The sequence below is a fragment of the Mobula hypostoma genome, chromosome 8, assembly GCF_963921235.1.
Source record: "Mobula hypostoma chromosome 8, sMobHyp1.1, whole genome shotgun sequence".
NCBI classification, from domain to species: Eukaryota; Metazoa; Chordata; class Chondrichthyes; order Myliobatiformes; family Myliobatidae; genus Mobula; species Mobula hypostoma.
Window position 1 is genome coordinate 117,180,800 of NC_086104.1, and position 21,062 is coordinate 117,201,861.

General features: G+C 43.3%; 1 protein-coding gene across 1 annotated transcript in view; it reads left to right on the plus strand.

The window, feature by feature from the left end:
* The first annotated feature begins 7,193 nt into the window (after nucleotides 1-7,193).
* The window catches only part of LOC134350876 (carcinoembryonic antigen-related cell adhesion molecule 5-like), a 42,176-nt gene continuing 28,307 nt past the window's right edge, over nucleotides 7,194-21,062 (plus strand). The window contains exons 1-2 of the mRNA XM_063056667.1: nucleotides 7,194-7,381; nucleotides 7,531-7,848. Coding sequence (XP_062912737.1) covers nucleotides 7,330-7,381; nucleotides 7,531-7,848 — 370 coding nt within the window. The 5' untranslated portion in view covers nucleotides 7,194-7,329. The remainder of the gene's footprint in view (nucleotides 7,382-7,530; nucleotides 7,849-21,062) is intronic.

Below are 21,062 nucleotides of genomic sequence, written 5' to 3' on the forward strand. Positions count from 1 at the left end.
TTGATGAAGGTAGAGCAGTAGATTTAGTGTATATAGATTTCAGCAAAGCATTTGACAAGATACACCATGGAAGGCTTATTGAAAAAAGTAAGGAGGCAAGGGATCTAAGGAGACATTGATTTTTGGACCCAGAACTGGCTTGTCCACAGAAGGCAAAGAGTGGTTGTAGACGGGTCATATTCTGCATGGAGGTAGGTCACCAGTGGTCTGCCTCAGGGTTCTGTTCTGGGACCCCTACTCCTTGTGATTTTTACAAATGACTTGGATGAGGAAGTGGAGGGATGAGTTATTAAATTTGGTAATGACACAAAGGTTGGGGGTGTTGTGGATAGTGTGGAGGGCTGTCAGAGGTTACAACGGGACATTGATAGGATGCAAAAATGGGCTGATAAGTGGCAGATGTTGTTCACCCCAGAAAAATGTGAGGTGGGTCATTTTGGTAGGTCAAATATGATGGCAGAATACAGTATTAATGGTAAGACTCTTGACAGTGTGGAGGATCAGCGGGACCTTGAGGTCCGAGTCCATAGGACACTCAAAGCTGCTGCGCAGGTTGACTCTGTGGTTAAGTCAGCATATGGTGCATTGGCCTTCATCAATCGTGGGATTGAGTTTAGGAGGCGAGGAATCATGTTTCAGTTATATAGGAGCCTGGTCATACCCCAGATGGAGTGCTGTGCTCAGTTCTGGTCGCCTCCCTGTAGGAAGGACGTAGAGCCATAGAAAGGGTGCAGAGGAGATTTACAACGATTTTTCCTGGGTTGGGGAGCATGCCTTATGAGAATAGGTTGAGTGAGCTCGGCCCTTTTTCCTTGGAGCGACGGAGGATGAGAAATGACGTGATAGAGGTGTACAAGATGATGAGAGGCATTGATCGTGTGGATAGTCGGAGGCTTGTTCCTAGAGCTGAAATGGCTAGCACGAGGGGACACAGTTTCAAGGTGCTTGGAAGTAGGTACAAAAGGAGATGTCAAAGGTATTTTTTACTTAGGGCGTGTTGAGTGCGTGGAATGTGTTGCCGACACCTGTGCTGGAGGCGGATACAATATGGTCTTTTAAGAGACTCCGGAGCAGGTACACGGAGCTCAGAAAAATTAAAGGATATAGGTAATCCGAGATAATTTCTAAGGTAAGGACATGTTCAGCACAGCTTTGTGGGCCGAAGGACCTGTATTGTGCTGCAGGTTTTCTATTGTATTCTGTTGTGTATTCGTAAGATACCTTATATACAATAATTGATTGTATCTCCATAAAGTGATCAGAATCAGAATCAGAATCAGATTTATTATCACCAGCATTTGTCGTGAAGTTGTTAACTTTGTGGCAGCAATAGAAGGCACTAGATAATAATATAGAAATCATCGTGACTTACAGATACATTTAAAAAGTAGTTAAAATTTGAAAAAAAAATTGAACAATGCTGACAAATTCAATCTCTATTCAGAATTCGGATGGCAGAGAAGAAAAAAAGCTGTTCCTGATCCGTTAAGTGTGTGCCTTCAGGCTTCTGTACCTCTTTCATGATGGTAAAAATGAGAAATGGACATGTCCTGAATGGTGGGGTCCTTAATAATGGACGTCACCTTTTTGAGGTACCGCTCTGTGAAGATATATTCGATACGATGGAGGCTAATGCTCATGACGTCGCTGACTAATTTCACAACTTTCTGCAGGTTAATTTGATGCAGTGCAGTAGCTCTCCCATACCAGATTCTAAGCGCAGAAGTGTCTGTCCATAAGATGACTGAAGGGAACGATAAAGCAATGGTGTTTTAGGCTGTGGCGTGGTGGGTTAGCGGTGGAGATGTTGATTAGACTTACTGCTTACTACATGACCAAATAATGTAGAGCATGGGGCTCACAATTTATTTTATATCTCCAGGACGAAAAGAAAAGTTCTACAGCCAACATAGGATGAACTTTTAGGAATGACAGTCATAGAACTAGAAAGCTCTGTTTCTCATATATCTGGATAACAATTAGGTGAAGGAGAGGTAGGGCAAAAATCTGTGCCAGTGTCAGTTAGGCTTACAAGATCAGCCCAGCAGAGGTCTCCATTCTAGATAATTTCGGTAAGGCAACCTTGGGATGCTTCTATTACTGTGTTCCCCGACTTTCATTATTGTACCTCTAATTCTTTGCCTAGGAAAACAGACTGTTATACTTACGAAGGGTCTCGGCCTGAAACGTCGACTGCGCCTCTTCCTATAGATGCTGCTTGGCCTGCTGCGTTCACCAGCAACTTTGATGTATGTTGTTATACTTATTTGCTATTAAGAATCTTTTTGAAACACGACTCTACACTACCTCTTGAAGATTACAACCTTGAAGAGACAGCTCGAGGGTAACACACAAGGCAAGCACATGGACCAGATTTAACCATTTGGTTTCAAATTAAAAAAAACTGATTTCATCAACAGTTCACGCATCACAGTCTTCTTTTGAGGTGACAGGTGGGACCAAATATACATTGATGTCTTGTCAGTCGAAGGCAGGATGGCAGCACTCTACCTGTATTCTTGGTCCCTTCTGTGGAATATTTACAATAGATAAACAGAAGATGAACAAAAATTGTAAGTATCACACCATTACAATCGATATTTTTGCAATTAATATTACATCTGTAAATGCTGAGCAACAGTCAAGGTTAGGCAAGCAAGTAATGTTTAACTGAAAACATGAAAATGCATTTTAATTGGAACTGGAATACGATTTTCAGAATGTACGTTTCCTTATTTTTTTCTACGTGCAGAAATATCAGAACTATCATGAAGGTTCTCAGATACGTTTAAGTGGTTTTGAGTTTGCAGGTTTTAGTTGCAGCTGAGAGAGAAAACACAGAACATATTAATGTTCAGGAAAAGGACAGGCTTTCGATCCGCGATGCCTGCTCTACTAACGTCATTCCTTCTGCCTGCATATGGTCTTTATCCTTCAGTTTCCTGGCTGTCCCAGTGACGTACTAAACACCTGTTTGAGCAACCTCAGTAATTATTGAAATAGGTCAGGTTAAAATTATCATGTCACACCTTTCGTGTCAACAATACCAGCGAAAGACCCGCTGGTGAAAGCGAAAGATGTTTATGTTCATAAACATCTTGTTAACAGTGCATAATCGGAAGCTGTTCTCTGTAATAGCGACCACGCAGTTGTTGAAGTCATCCTATCTAGATTGTACAGCTTGTCTTTGGAAGCAATGTGCATCAGGTTGATTTATAGGAAGAGTGATGTATATGGAGACCGAAATGCGTCAAGAATTGCGTGACCTGCAGAAGATGGATAGCTTCGCCATTGATACAATCACTCTTAAATTAAAGCAGTCGCTCGGTAATTTGCCTCTCAAATGACGGAGAGTCTTTATAATTCCCTTCCTCGTAGTTTGCTGGAAGCGGAGATTTTAAATTATTTTAAGATAATCTAGTATATCGTTAGTCATAGAGTAGATTCATAGAAAAATACATCACAGAAAAAAATGCCCATTAACAATAAAGGTCGTGCCAAAACATTTAAACTGCCTAGTTCCATCACCTGCACTGAAACCATACACTCTATACCCCTGCACTCCATCTAACTATCCAAACTTCTCTTGAAATCGAAATCGCCTCCACCATTTGCGCTGGCAATTTGTTCGACACTCTCACTATCCTCTCATAGGTTTTCACTGATGTTCCACCTTTCACCCTTAACCCTTGACTTCTAATTGCAGTCACACGTGACCTCAGAGGAAAACTCATGCTCATATTTACCCTATGTCACCTCTTTCCAATGATTTGATTTCATTTTTTACCAACAGAAAAACCGCCCCTTCTGCCTTCCTGCCTGTCCTTTCGATGCAACGTGGGTCCTTGGGCATCATGCTTCCAGATATGATCTTCTTTCAGATATGATTTAATGATACCTACAGCATCATAACTGCCAATCTGCAATTGCGCTGCAATTTCATACACATTATTCCGTACCCTGTCTGCCTTTAAATGTAACACTTTCAGTTCTGTATTTACCCTTTTCGATTGTGTCCCCCTTTTACGTTGCACCTCTTCCTGCGGACTGCAGTGTACCCTATGAACAGTCTCTCCTTCCTACTATTGCCTCTGTTTGTAAACCAGCTACCACATTTTCATAGTGCATTGTCCGCATTTCATACAATACCTCGTGAAGCACGTTACACTATTGGCACAGTCCTCAACCTTTTGACTTCCAGCACCTCAAGATTTTCTCGTCTTTGCACATTATCATCCAGATCTTTCATACAGACAACAAACAACAGCAGACCCAAGCCTTCTGTCGGAGAATGAACCAAGGACTACCACTGTCTGAATGCTATCACGAAGCCAATGTTTAATCAACGTGACCACTTCATTTTTAATACCAAGTGACCGAATCTTATTAACTAACCTGCCATGCGGGATCTTGTTAAATGCCTTGATGCAGTTCATGTAGACAACCTTGCAATCGTCCACTTTCTTGCCAAATGCCTTGCCATCATTAACTTTCTTCGTGATATCCTCGAGAATCTACGCGGTATATGTCACACACAAAGTCATACTATTTATTCTTAATCAGCCCCTATCTTTCAAATACTCATATATCCGTTCTCCTAGAACACCTTCCAATAATTTCTCCACTACTGATGTAAGGCACAACAATGTTAAATTTTCTGGTTGATTCGCACAGCCTTTCTTAAACAGAGGAACTACAGTCACTACATTTTAATCGTCTGGTAGCTTATCTGTCGCTACAGATTATTTATATGTCTCTGCTAATGCCCCATGCAATTTCTGCACATGCCTTCTACAGGGAACGAAGAAATACCTAGTCTGGTTCTGGAGATTTATAATTTCTCTCAAGACAGCAAACACTTCCTCCTTTGTAATATTAGTTCCGCGACCTTCCTACTAATTTTCCTCACTTCCATAGAGAGGCATCACCCGAATCAATAGTGATGAAAAGAATATAACTTTATGGTCTCCCCCATCTAATATTGTCTCCACGCATAGATTACCATTCTAATCTCCGAGATGACCAATTTTGTCACTTGCAATCCTTCGGCTCTTAACATAGCTGTAGAATTACTTACGATTCTACTTCACCTCGTTTGCGAGGGCAATTTCATTCCTTCTTTTAGCTCTGTTGATGTCCTTATTAGATGTTCCCTTGCATTTTGTATATTACATAATTACTTCATTTGATCCTCCGTATGAATGCCTACTATGGATCTTTTTTTTTCTATCTCTCTAACCAGGGCCTGTATCACACTATCGCACAGTATCTCGTTGGAACTTCGACGTACTGGTTAAGGATCCTTCCCTGAGCACATTTTATATAGTCTTATCTAGTCATTTTACAGTATGGAAGTCATCGTCAAAATGTCGAAATTTAAAATCACCTCCTATAACAACCTTATGTTTGCATTAATAATCTGGGATTTCTGCAGATTTGTCCTTGAAATCCCCGTGGATTGTTATGTGATCCGTTATATCCCTCACTAATGTGGTCACACTTGTCATATTCCTCAGTTCCACCCATAAAACCTAACGAGACGAGTTCCTGATTGGGCCTATACGGAGCAGTCCGAATGCATCAGTGCAGCAGAATGTGGAGTTGAGGGTATTTTTTCATTGTATCCGGGAGTAGACTCCTGGGTTTGACGCTGGCAGTCCGGAGTCTGACCCATCTCCTTGTGGCCTTATGGGTTTAGCCTGCGTGCTCCAGTTCCCTTTCACGTCTCATCGACGTGCGGTGTTGATGTGTTATTCGGCTGCTAAGAATGGTTTCTCTTTTGTGTGGGTGAAGATTAGAACAATGGGACAATATACCACAATGTGGATGGCGTCGATTAAATGCAAAATAATTCGTGTGTGTTTGTTTGTGCGTGGGGCGGCGGTGGTGTTGGTGGGGTGGGGAGGGCTGTTACTGTATTGCTCTGAGCTGGCAGATATTCGATGAGCCGATTAGAAATATAGAAAACTTTCCTGTATCCGAGTAACGTGTTTTAATTCACATGCTCCTCCCCAGGACTTTGATTATACCTCCACGCTTCCCTCATCTCCACCCAGACATTTACATACAAACTGTAAATGTGCAACTTACTTTGGTCGATTGACCCACCGACCGTGCACATCACTGCAATGCGAGAGAAAACAGGAGATCCCGGGGTAATCCCACGGTTTTGCTGCGAGAACCCGGACAGCACGAGAACTCGAGATCGAAAGTGGATATCTCGGAATTCGGGGCAGTGGCACTACCTGCTGCAGCACGAAAAGCACCGATGATTTGGCAAATTTCCTGAAATATACTGAATGTTTTTCGTGTTTAAACTTTGAACTTATACTGAACGTTAACGGTTTTTATTTATACGCTTTGAATTGGCGAGACCGATGAGGCACATTGATGCATAATTTAATAAAAACACTCTGTCACATACTGAAGGCCAGAAAGTAAATATTTTTTCTCAGTTGGGAAGACCCGAAGTTAGCTCGCACTGTGAAGATATAAACGCAGGTTGGGTGAAATGTGGTGTTGGTGGTGGGGTATGTGTGCATTGGCAATGGGTGTTGCTGTTTTAATTGGGCATTGGAGGAGAATGGTAGGAATGTGTAGAATAGTGTTGTAAGTTGTCTTCGGTTCACTGCGGGAGTATTTAGCAGCAAGTCGATGGGGTTACCCGCCCTTTGATACTTATCTTGTTTTCAATTAACGGTGGGACAGAATTGAAAAAAATATATATCTCCTGGGAGTGCTGGGCAGCGGACTGCCAAAACAAACTGGAGACGATCAGGAGAGAAATTTTCCACGAACGGCTGCGCCCAAATGTTTCCTTTCTGTTAACTATTTGGAATATGTGGCTCATACTTTTCGTGAACTATATAGGCAGTAATTCTATTTTTATATCAAACGTCTGTTTGTTTCTCAGCGTCGAACTGTTACTTGTGAATTTAAAATTGAGTCTGCGATTATGCTTACAGAGCAATCACTTGTTCGCAGGCTGCAGGTTCAGTTGGCGGAGGTAGGGGTGCGATTTGGGGCGAGGTGCGAGTGCGAAAGACGTTTAGTCACACAGTGCTGTTTCCCTGTCATGACCAGTGCAAACAACTGAGCCTTGTGAAAGGAAGTTCCGAAGAAGTGCGATTACTTTGAGTTTCCTGCCCTTTTGGGAATTGTTTTGACTGTTCCGCGGGTGGGGGGGGGGCATGTTTGAGCGTAGATAAGAGCGAGGATTGGAAGTGGGCCACGGGCGCATTCCGGCGATGTGACTCACCAGCTGAGCTCCGCACAGAGGCGGCTGTAGCGAAGAGGCCGGCAGCAAACGACGTATGCTGCTCCGCCGAAATGCAAAACCACGGATTCCCTCTGCTCGTTTGCTCTTTGTGCATAGTCGCTGGTGAGATAATGCTCTTGTGTTTCAAAAACCCGGTGGTGTATGCGAGAGGTGCTGCTGAAACCCAGTGTGTGCCGATGTGGGACGGGGTGTAGGGGTTCTTTTCTACGTTACTCCAGCGTTGCTAATTCGGGGCCCGTTTCTATTTACAGTCAGGCCGGAGCCGCTCGCGGCGCAAGACGAAACGGACGTGATCTATGCTGCGGTGGGGGCACCTATTGTCCTTCAGGCAGAAGTATCCGCTGACTCTCGAAGCGGCACATGGAGGTTCAGTTGCAGAGACGTAGCTGTATGGATCGGTAACACGACAGATGTCAACAACGATTACTCGGACAGAGTGGAGTTGCTGAGTAACGGGTCTCTGACCCTCAGATATCTGACAGTGAACGACAGTGGAGAATATGTTGTTACCACGAACCCGACGTTCTCCAACTCATCAGTCACAACCCGCATGGAACTGAAAGTTCTGGGTAAGCAGAGTGCGTCTATTGTGATTGTTAACAAATTTGTGTGAAACAACAAAACTCAATGTGAGAGAGTCAGGAGATATGTGAAGCTCACGGGAATGTGAGTGCAATGGGCCGAAGGCCTTATTCTCTGTAGACCGCTGATTTTTTTGTTACCATAAATCATAGATTTCATCTCATTATGTCATAGTTATGTGTTTTTCAAGATTCAATTAACCGGAACATCAGGGAGCTGTTATCAGGCCACAGTTAGAGTTGAAGAGAATTGCAAACAATTTCCATTGCAATGACTGCACTGTCATTTAAGTGGTTCAGTAAGAGATTAAATGTTTAGCTCTTTAGTTTCGGAACACGCTCTGTGCTTCACTCACCCACGCTCATTCTCTTTCCGTGTCCTTTTCTCTCTTCCTCTGACCTCTTTTTTCCCTCTCTCTGTATAGCTCCCCTTGTCTCTATGTCTCTCCAGCTATCTATCTCTCATTCCTCCCTCTCTCTTTCTTTCTCCCTCTCTCGCCCACACACACACACACACACACACACAAATTCCAGAGGCACCACACACACTCTCTGTATTTCCCCCAAAAATTCCACCATCCAGTCATCCAGAATTAGTCTATCTCATTTTGCTCACTCTGAACTCTTCCCTGGATCCTTGTTTGCTTTCTGATCATTCTCTTCTCTCTCTCTCTCTCTCTCTCTCTCTCTCTCTCTCTCTCTCTCTCTCTCTCACAGACACACACTCTCTCTCTCTCTGTGTTCTCTCTCCCCCTCTCTCTCTCTGTCCTCTCTCTCTCTCTCTCTGTCTCGCTCTCTCTCTTTCTCTTTCTCTCTCTATGTCACAGTCTCCCTCTCCCTCTCTCCCTCCCTCCCCCCCGTCCCATTTCAGCTTCCGTCCACCATCATCACCTCTCGCTTCTTTAAAATACGCGTCTTCAGAAGTTTTGATCTTTGTCAAGCTTCTACCGACTCGCTTCGTCAACTCTTTCCAACGCTTTCATAATAAAACATGCATGAAAATGATTCATTTTTACAAGAAATAAAGGGGTAACATTCCCGTGCCAACTCCTCCACCCATCTTCTTTCTCACACTTACTCATCATTTCTGTCCCTATCTCCCTCTCCTTCCCCTCCAGCGTCTCGCTATCCAACTGCGCTCTCCTGCTCACTTTCTCTATCTTTCAACTTTCTAACTGTTGTTTCTTACCTTAAAAGTTGAACAAATCCCAGCACACTGCACTGGATAGATCCTGCTATGAAAATAATCATCAAAAAATGGTGAAGCACTCTCCAGGTCAGATCGCATGAGAGGGAGGATAGATAGCTGGAGTAGACTTTTCAGGTCAAGAACTTTTCAAAGGTTTCAAAGGTTTCAAAGGTACATTTAACGTTAGAGAATGTGCACATTATACATCCTGAAATGCCTTTTCTCTTTATCAGAATTGGGAAAGTGGTAAAAATACTCATGCTTTAAACAGAAAAGAACGGTAGAATTTGACAGGGTCTGGGTATTTTCCCCGAGTTGAACACATCCGTGAACAAGTTGGAGCTCTTTGTAGCGGGAACATGACGATTGTCGGTAACCAGCCATAGATTTCACTCTCCTTCTCTGTATTCCGTTTCTTTATCACCTTCACCCGTCTGTTCCTTCAGCTCTCTTACACCTCGTAAGTAGATATGCCCGGAAAATTTGGGATTACATTTATTTTCCTTCTCTCTTTCTTTTTTGTCCATACATGATGTGTACTTGTTTCTTTAATCCAAGCACAGGAAGCGCCCTGTCAACTATTATCTGCATCCTGTTACAAAATTCCTTTGTTTGCTTCATTTCTCCCCATCCCTCGGTGGTGCAGCCACGTAACTCCTGAATGTTCCAGGCCTGATGATGTGCCTTGACCTAAAATGTTGTTTTATTTCGATTCCCAATGACCTGTGTGTTTCACCGTGTTCTTCTCCCTTGGTCTTTTTTAACATGACGAAATTCTAAGTAAAATAAACGTTCCATGAGTTTTTCCTCCTAGATCCTGTTACTGCCAGTAAGTTCAAATCACTGTCATCTTCTGCTACAAACTCCCTCTAATCCCTAAACATACACGTACGCTATTTAGATGTCTACCCCATTGCTAAGGATTGTGCACCCTTCCCATCTGGTCCATTCATATTCGACATTCTGCAGTTTCATTGTCCTCAGCCTCCATCGCTGGACAGTAAACAATATTATCTCGGCAATCTTATATTGTCGGTGTTTTACTCTTCTAGACGAAAGCGTATTCTGTGCATTTCAACTGCACGATCTGCAGCCGTGCCTCCTATTTTCTGCCACGTAGTAAATAGACTTAAAGAACTACACTCACCTCCGGCCTACTAATATTTTACAATGTTAGGAGGACTGCACGCTATTAATGTAAATGTCTTAGGCAAGAAAATTGAGTTAGGATTTTCATTAAAATATGTATGACGATGGAAGAGAACCAAAACAAGATATAGGTACTTTACTTGCACTATTTATTCTAATTCTCTTATTTCTGCGTATTTCCCATTCCTTCTAACATTACTCAATGTATCTACATTGTGGGGATCTCTACCAATGAGAATTAAGCACACAGATCTGGGATTGTCTCTATTGCTTCCATAATGTGGTAATGGATTGAAATTCTTGACAATTCCGTGTCAAATCACCAACAGAACACAGGAGTTCTCAGTTACTTTGAAGTAGAACAAAAGTTGCCAAATATTACCTGATAAAAATAAGTCCGGCATTGCACAGCAGACCAAAAAAGGGGCTGCAAGGGAAAATGAAATAATTTTCTCTTAGGAGTATTTCAGTTATATATAGTGTAAAAATGATACAGGAATGCAGTAGCAACAAACAAAGTTACAGGGTTTTGATCTCAACTGTGGACAATACCTTTCTCGCCACAGATGCTCTGCGAGCCTCTGATATTTTTCAACAGATTGTTTGTTGCTCCAAATTTCAGCATCTATAAAATACTAAATCTCCATTCAAGAATGCAGGAGAGGTCGAAATACTTGAACTGTGAAATCCACGATTTTAAATCTCATCTTTATTAAAAAGAAACACCCCAGAACAATATATTGTCTGAAAGAAAGTAAAGTGACATAGCAGAACTGAATTCAGTTTGTGGTGGCCAAAGTTGAATTTTTGTTGCTGGGAGAAGTAAATTTAATTTATTACAAGAAAGGAAATGAGTACACTTCTTCGAAAGTTGAAAACAAAGTAGCATTTGATGATCATATGAAGGAAAGAAACGCAGATGACTTCAATTCGATGAAAATGTGATCTTTGTTCACGAATAACTGAAGACGTTTCCTGATAATATTAGATAGCATGTTCTTCAATTTTAAACACTTGTATACTTGTAGATAGAATGTGGTTTCGGAGTCCGCAATTTTTAGCGACGCTCTTCAAAGCAGCAGGAAAATACAGAGCTCGTAAAATAAAACAAACTGTTTCTGCCCGTGTAGAGGCAGAAGCTGAAATAAGAGGCGGCCACAGTTAAAACCGTTCACTGTTGGCTCGACAAATCAGTCTCCATGTTTCAAGACTGTTTTGTTTATATCAATTGGAAGGTATTCCGTGATGAAGATGTCTCCGAGTTCACGGAAGGGGTCACGAGCTTCATCCGGAAGTACATCAAAGACGTTCTCCCCCAAAAATTGGTCAGGGTCTATACAAACCAGAGACCCTGGATCAACAAGAGATAAAGGGGCAACATGTTCCGGGCGCGCTGCACTCACCGCGCGAGACAGAGTATTCGCCGCCGGTAACCACCATGAACTCTAGAAATGCAGCGGCGATCTATGCAAAGTCATCAAGGCAGCGAAGCGACAACACAGGGACATGATTCAGACACAATCCTCCACCAACAACACATGCAGCTTGTGGCAAATTCCGAACACTATCTCAGATTCAAAGCTAAACGCAGTGGTGCTGCTGACATCGCTGCCTCCCTCCCAGATGAGCTAAATATTTTTAACGCTCGGTTCGATTTCGCCAACACTATGCCCGCCTGGAAAGCCGCCGATACGACCTGCACCTTGGTCATCTCTGAGACTGAAGCGCGCAAGTGATTCCAACGGCTCAACAGCCACAAGGTTGCGGGACCGAATGGCGTTTCAGGGTGGGACCTCGGAGTGTGCATAGCAAAACTGGCAGATGTGTTTACATACATTTTAACCTCTCCCTTTCACCGTGTGGAGAGCTCTCCTGCTTCAAAAATCCACCATTATCCCTGTACCTAAAAAGATCGAGGTAACATATCTGAAGGATTCACCTCAATAATAAGCAAATGCTTTGAGAGGCTTATTAAGGACTACATCTGCAGCTTGCTGCCACCCACATTGGACCTCTACAATTTCCCTACCAGCGCAAATGATCGACAGATGACACAATAGCCACAGCTCTACAGATCGTCCTTATCGCCTAGAGAGGTGGGAATCTCATATGAGCATGTTGGTTTTGGTCTACAGCATTCGACACCTAATTCCCTCCAGGCTCAACATGCAGCTCAGAGGCCTCGGCCTTCACCCTGCCTTGTGTTGTTGGATCCCGGTCTTCTTGTCAGGTCGCCAGCAGGTGGTAAGATTGAGCTCCCTCACCTCTGCCCCTCTGGCGATCAACACAGGAGCCCCCAGGGCTGCGCCTTAAGCCCCTTCCTTTATTCTATGTACACCCAGCACTATGTCGCCACCTACAGCTCCAAACTGCTCATTAAATTTGCAGTTGATAGAACATTGATTGGCCTTATCTGAAATGAGGCAGCCTACAGAGAAGAAGTCATCACACTGACAGGTGGTACCAAGAAAGCAACTTCTCCCTCAGTGTCATAAAAACAGAGGAACTGGTTGTGGACTACAGGAGTCACGGAGACACAGTCACCCCTATTGACATCAATGTATCTGGAGTTTAGAGGGTGAACATCTTCAGGCTCGTTGATAATCACATCAACGAGGGATCTCATTTGGTCTCTACATACTGCTGTGTGGTAAAAAAAAACACAAAAGCGCCCTTCTCATCTCAGATGGTTGAAAAAGTTCAGCATGAGTTCGAAATCCTATGGACTTTCTACAGGGGCACAATTTAGAGCATCCTGATTGGTTGTATGACTGCCTAGTATGGAAACTGTACTCCCCTCAATCACAGGACTTTGCAGAGAGTGGTGCGGACAGCCCAGTGCATCTGTGTATGTGAACTTTGCACAATTGAGGACATTTACAGGAATCATTGGAGACCAGAGTCAACCCAACCACAGACTGTTCCAGCCACTATCATCCGGGAAACGGTACCGTAGCATTAAAGTCAGGACCAATAGGCTCCGGAACAGTTTCTTCCACCAGGCCATTATTGAATGTAGTCTCCGTACTACTTTGGTAACATTTGTTTCAGAAGTTCAGAAATTTCACTTCAACGTTTTGCTTTGACATTTACAACGAGCTACCCAATCTATAACTCACGTAGTTCTATATACTTCTGTCTGTGTCTTCTGTATCCAATGTTCAGTCCAATCTACCAAATCAACACGGATTCCATGCATCGTAATCTTATCGATCAGAACATGAGGAGAAACTTTTTTTAATGCCTTATTAATAACAAATCAGACAACAGTAACTACCCTCTCGTCATTTAACTTCTTGCTCAACTACCTCAAGAATCTATCAAGTTTATTGCGCATGATCTGCGACAGACAAGTTTTTTTTTCCAAACGTAAGTACATCACGTCCGCATGAATATTTTCCAATGGCTCCTTTATCACTCTTGGTGAGGCTCACAGACCTTTCGTGATCTGTATTGTCACTGCTGTCCTGCTTGAACAAATTAGCTCAGAGGTAGTCCTACATTCCTCTGGCCATAGTGGATGAAAATAACTTTGTCAAGATGAGAGCAACCTCCTCTCCTGCCTCTCTCAATAACTTGGGACGGATTGCATCGGGCCTGAAGACTCATTCACACTAATTTAATCAAGAGACGCAATGCAGCTCCTTCTTGTCCACAATATGCTCTGGCATTATTAGCACACTGCACTGTGGTCTCATTATCGTCCATGTCCTATCCGTTGAAACTTGATGCGGAATCTCTCGTTTAGTACCTCCAATGTCTCCCATGAGTGATATACTTTATTCAGAGTCACCTCCATAGCTAACTTCTTTTTAATGTAGATATACTATGCCTTTGTATTTTCTCTATTTCTATTTGTTAAAACATGTCATCCCTAATTATCGACTGATGTATTTTCCCACTTCCTTTATATTCCATCAGGGTTATGTCTGAAATAGGTCATAACTGTCAAATGGTCTTAATGCAAGTGTGAGAGTGTGTTGTTACAGTTTGGAAAGACCATTGGTGTTTTCTCCTCCGTGGTGATTTCCGTACTTCGGAGTCAGAGACTCCAGGCTTGAAGGCGTTGTCTTCTAGGAGTGGTTTGCACTTATTGACGTTAACAAGAATAAAGTATGATCTCACACATCGAATGAGTTTCTAATGCTGAAAGTCTGTTTCCTTGTACTGGAGGAACTTGAATTAGTCGTTATTACAAGGTTATTTGTAAAGAATTGGTATGAGGCTAAAATCAAATCTCAAAATGTCTGTCAATCTTCTGCAATTTGAATTGCAGTCTAACAGGAATGGTAATTACATGAGATCACCTAATTTTGCCGGCAACCAATGACATTGAAGAACACAACACAGCAACTTCCCCTTCTGTGCGTTCTGGCTGTAAAGATTATGCCATTAATTTAAACCGCACATACTGCAGTGCGTTGCCGATAACCCTCAATCCTATCTACTCATGCGCCTCTTTCAACGCATCGAGAATTAGTATCGTATACGTTCCCATCGGCAGGAACCACAACAATTCTATTTCGGTAAACGTGCTTCATACAGCTTCACTAAACTTGTCCACTCAACCTAAAATGATACCCGTTGGTATTTGACTTTTCCACCCTCGGAAGAAGATGTTGACTACATGTATTAGAGAGTCACAGAATCATAGAGAATACAGGACAGAAACAGGCCCTTCGGCCGATCTAATCCATGCCAAAAGCATTTAAACGGCCTACTCCCAACGACATACACCGGGACCATAACCTTCACTATCCCTACTATCCAGGCAACAAACCAGACTGCTTTCAAACGTTGAAATCGACCTGGCATAGACGACTAGTGTTGGCAGCTCATTCCACACTCTCAGGACCCTGTGAGTGCAGATGATTCCTCTCATGTCCCCCTTAAACTTTTCACCTTTCTACGTTAAACTATAACCTCTGGTTGAGTCCCACCTAACCTCAATGGGAAAAAAAACCCTGCTTGCATTTATCCTTTCCATGCTGTTGAAAATGTTGCTTGCATTTATTCGTCATATGTTATATACCTATATCAAACTTCCTCTCAAACTTCTACGTTTTAAATTACACAGTCCTATTTAATCTTTCCTTTTAACTCAGGTCACCAGATTCAGCAACATCCTTGTAAATTTTCTCTGCACTCTTTCAAACTTGTTACATCTTTCCTTCAGGTAGGTAAGCAAAACGGTACACAACACTCCAAGTTAGGCTTCATTAACGTCTTATACAACTTCATAATAACCTCGCAGCTTCTGTACTTAGTACATGGATTTATGAAAGCTAATGTTCTGAAAGCTTTCCTTACAACTCTATGTACCTGTGTCGACACTTTCAACGAATTATGTATCACTGTTCCCAAATCATTTTGGTCTAATACATTCCACTGCCCCCTAAAGTTAACTGTTTAAGAGATACCCTTGTTGGTCCGACGGAAGTGCAAAACTTCGTAGTTATCTGCATTAAATTCCATCTGCATTTTCATCCCATTTTCTAGCTGATGCTGATTCCTCCGCAAGCCGTGATAGCCTTCCTTACTGTCGACTACACCCCCAATCTTGGTGTCATCGTAAATTTGCTGATCTAGTTAAGAACATTACCATCTAGATCATTGATAACGATGACAAACAACAAAGGAACCAGCGCCGATCCCTGCGGCACACCACTAGTCACACGCTTCCAAACAGAGGTGGAAACTCTCTGTTACCACTTTAGCCCCTGCCAGAAAGCTAATGTCTAACCCAATTTTCTACCTGATCGTGAATGCCGAGCGACTGTACCTTCTTAAGCAGCCTCCCATTTAGGACCCTGTCAAATGCCTTGCTAAAGTCTATGTAAACAACGTCCACTGTCCTGCCTTTATCCACTTTCCTGGCAATTTCCTCAAAAAACTCTACAAGACTGGTTAGACATAATCTGGTATGCACAAAGCCATACCGATTATCCTTAATCAATCCTTGTCTACCCGGACCTTTAGAGTATCTTCCAGTAACTTTCCCACAGCAGATGTCGGAGTCACTGGCGTATAATTTCCTGGTTTATGTTTATATCCTTTGTTCAACAGCGGAACAACATTCCATATCCTCCAATCCTCTGGTGTTCCTCCTGTCTATTAGGATGTTTCAACAACGATCCGGTTAATTACCACACAGGAAGGGATCGGTAGTGTTTATTCGGAGAGCAGGTGGGACACCAGGTCTTGTTTTCATTGGTTATACAGACCCAGTTAGGAACGAATGGCCCGAATAGCATCCTTCCATGCCGTAGCCATTCTATAATTCCGCGATTCTGTTCGTAAGGACAAACATAATGATAGAATCACCCGCAATGTCAAACCATCACCTTTCATTCCTCTATCTATTTCATCCATTCTATTTTGGAAACTGCCTTTCATGGTCCTCAAAGTAAGCCTTGTCTACATTTTTTGTGGAAAACTCAATTAGTCCCATTACTTTCGAAACGACTTTTCAGATACCCCTTAATCGTTGGCTTTTTCCCTAAGATGTATAGAATATAATGATGGCCAAAACGTTCTTTATTGTCCCAAAAGCAATTTGGGATGTTTTGAATGGGTGTGTTGAAAGCTATTGTGAGCAGGATGAAATCACCAGTACAAATTGAATGCACAGTTAAAATCTTCAAAACAATGACCCCCACAACAAATAGAAAGACATAAAATCTTAAAGGAAATTTCGTAAAGGAAATATTGGGAGTCCTGTAACCGGCAATCGGGGGCTGTTAGAGAAATTAAGCAGAAACGTGAAGTGGAATTGCATTTTACAGAACAATAAAACGCAAGCCCAGGTGTTTAACAACTCTGCTTATTGCAAAAGGGCTTACAATAACATCAGACTTTCATTTAGCAGATAGGTTCCATAAGGAACACGATCGGTGAACTGGGCGGGGGTCAAAGGTGACAGGCAGATAAGGCCAGCTCGGAGTGGAGTTGGGAGACAATGCATGTGAATTTTTGTGTGTGTGAGAGAAAGAGAGAGAGAGAGAGAGAGAGAGAGAGAGAGAGAGAGAGAGAGAGAGAGAGAGAGAGAGAAAGAGAGAGAGGAGGGGTTGGAGCAGGCCAGAGAGAGTGGGGGAGATGGGGATGAAGGAAAACGCTGAAAGAAGGTGAACAACAGGAATTCTACAGATGCTGGAAATTCAAGCAACACACATCAAAGTTGCTTGTGAACGCAGCAGGCCAGGCAGCATCTCTAGGAAGAGGTACAGTCGACGTTTCAGGTCGAGACCCTTCGTCAGGACTAACTGAAGGAAGAGTTCGTAAGAGATTTGAAAGTGGGAGTGGGAGGGGGAGATCCAAAATGATAGGAGAAGACAGGAGGGGGAGGGATGGAGCCAAGAGCTGGACAGGTGATTGGCAAAGGGGATATCAGAAGTTCATGGGACAGGAGGTCCGCAGAGAAAGACAAGGGCGGGGGGGGGGGACCCAGAGGATGGGCAAGGGGTATAGACAGAGGGACAGAGAGAGAAAATGGAGAGAGAGAGAAAAAGGAGAGAGAGAGAAAGAATGTGTGTATATAAATAAATTACGGATGGGGTACGAGGGGGAGGTGGGCATTAGCGGAAGTTAGAGAAGTCAATGTCCATCCCATCAGGTTGGAGGCTACCCAGACGGAATATAAGGTGTTGTTCCTCCAACCTGAGTGTGGCTTCATCTTTACAGTAGAGGAGGCCGTGGATAGACATATCAGAATGGGAATGGGATGTGGAATTAAAATGTGTGGCCACTGGGAGATCCTGCTTTCTCTGGTGGACAGAGCGTAGATGTTCAGCAAAGTGGTCTCCCGGTCTGCGTCGGGTCTCGCCAATATATAAAAGACCACATCGGGAGCACCGGACGCAGTATATCACCCCAGCCGACTCACAGGTGAAGAGTCGCCTCACCTTGGAAGGACTGTCTGCGGTCCTGAATGGTGCTAAGGGAGGAAGTGTAAGGGCATGTGTAGCACTTGTTCCGCTTATAAGGATAAGTGCCAGGAGGGAGATCAGTGGGGAGGGATGGGGGGGGGGGGGAGAATGGACAAGGGGGTCATGTCGGGAGCGATCCCTGTGGAAATCGGAGGAGGGGGGCGAGGGAAAGATGTGCTTAGTGTTTGGATATCGTTGGAGGTGGCGGAAGTTACAGAGAATAATATGTTGGACCCGGAGGCTGGTGGGGTGGTAGGTGAGGACCAGGGGAACCCTATTCCGAGTGAGGTGGCGGGAGGATGGAGTGAGAGCAGATGTGCGTGAAATGGGGGACATGCGTTTGAGAGCAGAGTTGATGGTGGAGGAAGGGAAGCCTCTTTCTTTAAAAAAAGGTGGACATCTCCCTCTTCCTGGAAAGAAAAGCCTCATCCTGAGAGCAGATGCGGCGGAGACGGAGGAATTGCGAGCAGGGAATGGCATTTTTACCATTCAAGAGACAGGGTGAGAAGAGGAATAGTCCAGATAGCTGTGAGAGTCAGTAGGCTTATAGTAGATATCAGTGGATAAGCTGTCTCCAGAGATAGAGACAAAAAAGATCTAGAAAAGGGAGGGAGTTGTCGGAAATGGACCAGGTAAACTTGAGGGAATGGTGAAAGTTGGAGGCAAAGTTCATAAAGTCAACGACCTCAGCATGCGTGCAGGAAGCAGCACCAATGCAGTCGTCGACGTAGCGAAGGAAAAGAAGGTGATGTAGTTTGGTTAGAATGGGAATGTGAAGAGATCAGACATGTAATGGAGGAAGAACAGCGGGAACAAAAGGAGCTGATAGCTTTCTAGATTCGGATACGCATAGAATGTGAGAATGAGGACTATTATCGGAAGGGTGAACGGCAGTTAAAACCCAATGGAATGGTTGGCGATCGATGGAGAAATTCTTGTGTGTGAAAATGGACGGGAAGAGTAACACAAATGCGGAGACGTTGGGGGTGTGAAGAATGTGGTGAAGCGATAAAACACTGGAGGTGACGAGTAAATAAGAGCTAATGATCAGATAAATAAGCTGTGGATCAACATCCATTTTTGTCAATTTACCAGCAGAACACTGCGCAGAGATAATGGTGGTGTGCGATATGCAAGTATGTAATATAATAGATGACTTCACATTTCGCTGATCAAATGAGCAGTGTGATATTTTATGCCAAGGAGCAGAGTTTCTTGTGCTCGTAGTTACGAATTTGCCTTGTTCCAGTTACAATAAACGTAAAGCCACTATCGGGGAAAGAATATGTTTTATTTTCATCAAAGGAAATTTAGCTGCAACGTAATAATGTAAACGCTGGATTATATCACTTCAGATTTGTTTATTGATCAGAGGTCCTTATCACTCTTCTATAAATCCTTCAACCAATATCCACATTTGACATGAAAAAGGCACTTGAATTTATGTTAGTTGGCTACCCATAGAACGATAGAACACAAAAGCACAGAAAACCGGCCATTCGGTCCTTCTAGTCTGTGCCAAAACATTATTCCGCTACTCCCATTGACCTGCATCCAGTCCATAATCCTCCAAACCTCTCCCATCCATGTACCTATCCAATTTATTCTTAAAAGTTAAGAGTGAGCCCGCATTTACCACGTAGATGGCAGCTCGTTCCACACTCCCACCACTCTCTGAGTGAAGATGTTCCCCCTAAGCCTTTCCCCTTTCACTCTAAAGCCGTCCTCTCATATTTATCTCTCCTAATCTAAGTAGAAAGAGCCTATTCACATTTACTCTGTCTGCACCCCTCATAATTTTGTAAACCTCTATCAAATCTCCCCTCATTCTTCTATGCTCCAAGGAATAAATGCCTAAGCTGTTCAATCTTTCACTGTAACTCAACTCTTGAAGACCCGGCAACATCCTAGTAAATCTTCTCTGCATTCTTTCAAACTTACTGATATCCTTCCTATAGTTCGGTGACCAGAACTGTACACAATACTCCAAATTTGGCCTCACCAATGTCTTATACAACCTCCCCATAACATTCCAGCTCCTATCCTCAATTCTTTGATTCATGAATGCCAAGATGCCAAAAGACTTCTTTACAACCCTGTCTGCCAGTGATGCCACTTTCAGGGAATTATGTACATGAACTCCCAGATCGCTTTGTTCTTCCGCATTCCTCAGTGCCCTACCATTTACTGTGTATGTCGTACCTTGATTTGTCCTTCCAAAATGCAACCCCTCACACTTGTCTGCATTAAATTCCATCTGCCATTTTCCAGCCCATTTTTCCATTTGGTCGAGATCTCTCTGCCAGCTTTGAATGCCTTCCTCGCTGTCTACAATGCCTCCAATCTTAGTGTCATCAGCAAACTTGCTGATACAATTTACCACATTATTATCTACATCATTGATATATACAACAGACAACAACGGTTCCAGCACAGATCCTTGAGGCACACCACTAGTCACAGGCCTCCAGTCTGATAAGCAATCATCCACTACCACTCCCTGTCTTCTCCCACACAGCCAATTTCGAATCCAGTTTACAACCTCTCCAATGGATACCTAGAGTCTGAACCTTCTGAACTAACCTCCCATGTGGGACCTTGTCAAAGGCTTTACTAAAGTCTATGCAGACAACATCCACAGCCTTTCCTTTATCAGTTTTCTTGGCATCCCCCTCGCAAAACTCTACAAATTTTGTTAAGGGTCTCGGCCTGTACGTCGACTGTACCTCTTCCTAGAGATGCTGCCTGGCCTGCTGCGTTCACCAGCAACTTTGATGTGTGTTGCTTGAATTTCCAGCATCTGCAGAATTCCTGTTGTTATCCTAATCCACTCTTCCTAAATCTTCCTAGATCTTTTCTCATTTCCTCAAAATTGGGCCTTCTCCAATTTAAAACTTTAACTCCAGGACAAGACCTGTCTTTATCTATAATTAAACCCG